Here is a 6,052-nt window from a genome sequence, read left to right on the forward strand (position 1 = left end):
GGTGGGAGTTTGGGTTTTAGTGGGTAGCCCAACACGCTTCGGTGGGAGTCCCACACTCGGGGAAGGTAGTGTAGAGACTAGCGCCCCCGGCCAGTGCATAAAGCATTTACCTCTCCTACGAAAAAAAATAAAAAATAAAAATAAAAAATCTGAAATGAAATAAAATAAAATAAAATAAAATAAAATAAAATAAAATAAAATAAAATAAAATAAAATAAAATAAAATAAAATAAAATAAAATAAAATAAAATAAAATAAAATAAAATAAAATAAAATAAAATAAAATAAAATAAAATAAAATAAAATAAAATAAAATAAAATAAAATAAAATAAAATAAAATAAAATAAAATAAAATAAAATAAAATAAAATAAAATAAAATAAAATAAAATAAAATAAAATAAAATAAAATAAAATAAAATAAAATAAAATAAAACAAAATTAAATTAAATTAAATTAAATTAAATAAAATTAAATTAAATTAAATTAAATTAAATTAAATAAAATTAAATGAAATTAAATAAAGTAAAATAAAATAAAATAAAATAAAACAAAATTAAATTAAATTAAATTAAATTAAATTAAATTAAATTAAATTAAATTAAATTAAATTAAATTAAATTAAATTAAATTAAATTAAATTAAATTAAATTAAATTAAATTAAATTAAATTAAATTAAATTAAATTAAATTAAATTAAATTAAATTAAATTAAATTAAATTAAATTAAATTAAATTAAATTAAATTAAATTAAATTAAATNTAATTTATGATACGGAATTAGGCTGTTAATCTCAAAATAGACTAAAAAATATAGCAAACATTCTTAAAAGTACGACGAGTCCAATATTTCTGCCGCCAGTGTATATGTATGCACATATGTATATACATACATATGTATACATATATGACCTCACCATAGAAATATTATAATATGGATATTTGACGAAAGGTATTTAATAAATCTTTAACCCAAAAATAATTTGATACAGGGTTGCCGCATATTAAGAAAGTATATATGAAAGGAATACATATGCATGTACAACTTTAAAAAATAAATAATTATTGAACTATAAACTAAACTAAACTTTACTAAAATATTACAATATGGTTATAAAAAGAAAGGTAGTTGAACGCACTTGTAACTTAAATTTATTTCAAGATACTTCACTGCAGAGGTTATTTTTTTAATATTAAACCCCATTTAATGTAAGTTATTTAAAATGATAATCAAAGCTTTAATCTGAACCAGTTTTTAAAATGGTTGCCTTCTATATATATAAAAAATCTAATAGTGGTAAAATTTTGTAAAATATGCATCAAACTAAAAAGCTGTTATAAACATTTTAATCTGAAAAACGTTTCTAGTTGGAATGCCATTTTTTTATTTATATTTTTAGTTTTATGCATACAAGTTGGCAAACTGGAAAATCTTTACACCTGCAAAAACCAATAAAAATGCCTTACGGTTGCAAAGTAAAATTTAAAATTTTTTTTATTAATATTCATATAGATATAGTATATGGCATTTTTGCTTTTAATACTATTTTTCTCTCTTCAGATTTATTTAATTTTAGCAAAGCTAAACAAAAAAATTTTAAAATAAAGCTTAAGCAGTAATGTTAACTTTGTACAGTGCGCATTTTATAAAGCTAAATAAATATATACAATGCATACATTATTTGCTTAAACGCTGCAGCTGGCTTCTGGCATGGAGTGCTCCACGAAAGCGAGCACTTTAGTTCTCTTAAAATATTTGCTTTTTTTATTTACTATCTTCGCACTCTTTTATGGCGCCTCAGCTTTCCAGCTACTCACAAAGTCGCACTTTTCTTTTACTATATTTCTCAAAGCTCATCCATATAACCCAACTTGCAGGCATGTCTCATCACATCCNAGGCATGGAGTGCTCCACGAAAGCGAGCACTTTAGTTCTCTTAAAATATTTGCTTTTTTTATTTACTGTCTTCGCACTCTTTTATGGCGCCTCAGCTTTCCAGCTACTCACAAAGTCGCACTTTTCTTTTACTATATTCCTCAAAGCTCATCCATATAACCCAACTTGCAGGCATGTCTCATCACATCCAATAATTCCATATTTACTTCGTCACCACCAATCTCAATTGAAACTCGATGAAACTCTTCACCTTGCATATTGGTTTCAAAGAGATGCGAAATTTTTGCACATTCTTCTTCACTCGAAAGCATCCAGGGCAGAAAGTGTAGGCATATCATGACGCCGTAGAAGGCATAGCGCTTAAAGTGTGCATAAAATTCATCAAAACTGCAAGAAAATAGTGTAAGTAAAATCTAATTCTAATTAGTAATTTTTCATCTTTTACTTGTAGGCCGCCAGTTGAGCTGCATCCACTTTGCCATTGGCCACAACGGCTCTCTTCAATGTATCGTACATGTTTGTGTGATACGTCTGCAGCATCTCCATCCATATCGCTGCACGCGTCTCTTTGGTAGTATTCATGAACATGAAAAAACTTAGATCCATGCAAGGACTACCATAGCGCATTTCCTGGAAGATAGGAAGACGTTTTGTGATTGTGGCGCTGTATATTAGAAAAATAATTAAGCACATCTATGTTGATGTGCTCGTTCGACCGAGCCGTATCAAAAAGAAAACGATTACTTATTGCCAGGGCAGTCACTATTCCTATTGCCCGCGCACATTCCCACACTCAACCCAACTACAACTCACCTGAAAATCAATCATCTTTACATCGGCCACCTTCCGCTCCGTTTCATCCGCGCCTTGCATCTCTTCATAGCGGAAAAGTACATTATTGCGATTATAATCGCCATGAAGAATAGCACCAAAACGCTTATCTTGCTCACAATCCAGCACACTGGTACGTATTTTCTCCAGCAAGCGCGTCGGCTCGGCATTGTACTTCTCGCGCAAATCACGCAATCGGTCAATCAATTTCAAATCATCAGCACTTTGCTTATCAAAAGTATTGCCATCCATTTTGCGATCGAAAAAATCATAAAAACGATCGAAGGCAGCTCGATAAAGGTAGCGATAGTAGTTGTTTTTCGCATCAGTCGGATCGGCGTCATTGATAAAAGGCAATGTCACTATATCACTACGCAAGTATTCTAGTTGCGTGGGATCAATCAACTGCAAAGCATAACTCATTGCATGAAATTGACCAATTACCCTGCACATCGGCAGCAAGTGTTCGCGTGTGAGGTAAAGACGTGGTCCCAGCACATAGCCGCGCGGCTTGAGGTGCTCCAGCACCAGCACCGCTTCACGTACATCCGGCGCAGCGCTTAAACCTTCAATGTAACCAAATTTCGCAACATAAGGATGTGGCACCCAATCGTCAATGGTGATGTTGAGCTTGGCAGAGGCAAGCAATTTAGCAAAAACAGATAAGGCACGCTGGTATACAAATATTTCATTGGCAAATTGTACGTACGACTTGCTCGACTCGCGGAAGGCAACATCGCCTTTCATGAATTTGGCTACCAGCAGGCGATGTTGAGGGCTGTATAGTAGGTGGGCAAATATGGAAATAGATTAGTGCTGATCTAAGAGGCATTAGTAAGCGTGCTACTCACCCCTTGGCAGTTTCAGTATGCAAGTGGATATTGTAGAGCGCAGACATGAAGCCATCCAGACCACTTGCATGTTCCAGCTCATATTTCACTAGCTTTTCGTTTTCTAATTTATTCAGAATTTTCGCAATTAAATATTCTTTAATATATTTTAAATGCACACTTCCTGTGCCATCGGCCATTTTTAACAATTAGCAGGCAAGAAGAATTTCAATATCCGTCGCCGGCAGGTGGGCACAACAACAACATAGGCACTATATTGGGCAGGAATCGGGCAGCGTTTAGGTGCGGCTTTTAATTGCAATTTTTTTTGTTGTTAGCGTTATTTGTAACTATGTAAGTATATTCAGAACAATGTACAAAATATGTAGGTATGTACATATGTTTGTATGCACTCAACTGATTTAATTCGCTCGTTGATTTCTTCACTTGAACTACTACCCGAAACGCTGCAAATCACTGCTCAATTAAGAGTAATTTGAATATAGCGTTGAATTTAGTATTTAAGCATCTGGAAGCTAACGAATGCGTAGATAATGGAAATAATTGGCTTTTGTATTTGAATATCATATCATAAGAGCCACTTCAGCTAAGCAAACTTTCAACGTGGACGAATCGTTTTGCACACAACTAGCAACTATTTACAAAATGCAGTGATATATGCAAGTTTAGCAGCAAATTCTAAACAGAACTCTGCTGGTGCTTCAGCGTTTTGTTGTTGTGAAAGCGCATCTTTTTGCTACTTTGTAGTTTAAGAACACTGGTTTACAGCAAGAATGTTCTATGGATGCACTATCCAATTCCTACGTAGAATTGCTCCGTGACTCCGAAAATAGAGTTAATATTTTTTCTTCATTAGTAACTTGATTTTTTTTTTACAGAAAAGGCTTTAGTACAAATGCAAAAATTTGGCACAGAACCTGTTATTTTTTAAATTTTTCTTCTGTTAAAGTTCGATTTTTTTTCATTTTTCATAAAAAAAAACTGGAATCATTAATTAATTTGTCGAAACTATAAGCCCTATCGGCAAGTGATGACATACGTTTACGGAGAATTTCATTGGCTTTCATTTTCTGTATTTTATATTAAGATTTTTAAATTGGTTCGTAAGATATAAGTGATTAAAAGGAACCAGTTTTTGCTTTAAGCTGAATAACGGTAAATAGCTAATATCTCAAAAACGTATCCATAGAAAAAAAATATGACCTCGATTTTCGGAATCACCGAGCAATTCGACACAGAAGTTGGATAGTGGCGTCTGGAGAACAAAAACCAAATTAAAATTTGTGATCCAGTGGAATTAGTAATTTCATTAAGATATGTAATTTGTTTTCAACGGCAAGATATACAACGCAAACATTGTACTGTTATTGTGATTGGAAAAGACACTATTCTAGGAGGAATCAGCGAAGTTAATGCGATCAATAATGATGGAATTGAGCACTGTGACTTCGAGGTACCTATTTGCCTATTATGTTTCATAATGCTTTGAGTAGACAACGGCTTAACAAAATCATTTAATCAAATACCCGGTGGAAGGAAACAAATGAAAGCGCTTAATAAGCAATGAAATCAGCCATTTCGAAGAGACGTTCAATCTACCCGTACATCTTCAACGAAACCATAAGACCTCATAGTGCACTGGCTACTGCAGCAGGTTAAACTCCTACCTGAGTAGATTGAATGAGTGTCCGGCATGCGGAGAGACCCCACATGACTCGAAAAATCTCTTCGCATGCCCGGAAAACCCGACAACCCTAACGGCCCTGTCCCTGTGGACCAACCCTACAGAAGCTGCACGCTTCCTAGGGCTGCCGTTAGTGGAACTTGACGACGACTGAGATACCAACCGTCCTGGGCGGGGTTGTTGTAGCCGCTACAACAACAACAACAACAACCTCATAGTGCGGGTGGCTTCTCCAAAACACGCAATGTCTATGTAATACACATAATACATTAACAAATTATTTATTTATTTTGTCTTCGTTTACCTACTACTGCAGATGGCAAGATTAATCAAATTAATAACATTCATCGATTATTCTATCGAATTTCCGGGTATGACGGGCCAGAGTTGGCACCTCACGAAACCGATTTCGTACCAAATGCCCAGAAAAATCTTATTAAAAAATAAAAAATCTTTCGAAATATATTAATTTTAATAAAACCTGCACTTTTTTAGGTGTGTCCTTTTATGAATAATGAACTAATAGAACTAAACACTTTTTGCAGCTTACTTTTTTTGAGAATGTCGATAATTTGATGTCTACGAAAAAAATTGCAATAAGGCGAACTAAATCTTTCGCCTCTTTTGATCCGCTTTTTATCTCTGTGCTAGGATTTGCAAAAGCTTTCAACAAATCGGAAAACAATTGCGGAAAAAGCCTAGTTCGACCAGGAATACATCGTCACTGTTACCTCTTTGCTTAGCATCGTATCCTTGCTGCAAATTTTATCTTTCTGTCTGTTAACGACAT

The 6,052-nt window shown here is 33.4% G+C and overlaps 1 protein-coding gene across 2 annotated transcripts; it reads right to left on the reverse strand.

Annotated features, from left to right (window-relative positions):
* Window positions 1-1,534: 1,534 nt before the first annotated feature.
* Window positions 1,535-4,423, reverse strand: LOC108374177 (uncharacterized). Of its 2 annotated transcripts, XM_017630150.1 has the most exons (5): window positions 3,579-4,423; window positions 2,710-3,505; window positions 2,342-2,526; window positions 2,072-2,283; window positions 1,535-1,881 (listed from the first exon to the last, which is right to left on the reverse strand). In XM_017630150.1, the coding sequence occupies exons 1-5, from the start codon at window positions 3,755-3,757 to the stop codon at window positions 1,847-1,849; spliced, it is 1,407 nt and encodes a 468-aa protein (XP_017485639.1). In that variant the 5' UTR covers window positions 3,758-4,423; the 3' UTR covers window positions 1,535-1,846. The 2 variants fall into 2 exon arrangements, with proteins under 2 accessions (XP_017485639.1, XP_017485638.1); XM_017630149.1 differs by lacking the exon at window positions 1,535-1,881 and having other exon boundaries at window positions 1,923-2,283; window positions 3,579-3,757.
* Window positions 4,424-6,052: the final 1,629 nt, after the last annotated feature.

Source organism: Rhagoletis zephyria, unplaced genomic scaffold (genome assembly GCF_001687245.7).
Source record: "Rhagoletis zephyria isolate East Lansing unplaced genomic scaffold, Rhagoletis_zephyria_1.1 Rzeph_scaffold_07430, whole genome shotgun sequence".
Classification (NCBI taxonomy): Eukaryota; Metazoa; Arthropoda; class Insecta; order Diptera; family Tephritidae; genus Rhagoletis; species Rhagoletis zephyria.

Bases quoted from the DNA above. Each gene is read 5' to 3' on its own strand.
- LOC108374177 (XM_017630150.1), bottom strand. From the start codon at position 3,757: ATGGCCGATGGCACAGGAAGTGTGCATTTAAAATATATTAAAGAATAT. The intron at 3,506-3,578 runs GTGAGTAGCACG...CCTACTATACAG, and splicing joins CATACTGAAACTGCCAAGGG to CCCTCAACATCGCCTGCTGG. The intron at 1,882-2,071 runs ATGCCTGCAAGT...ATGTGATGAGAC, and splicing joins ATTATTGGATGTGATGAGAC to ATGCCTGCAAGTTGGGTTAT.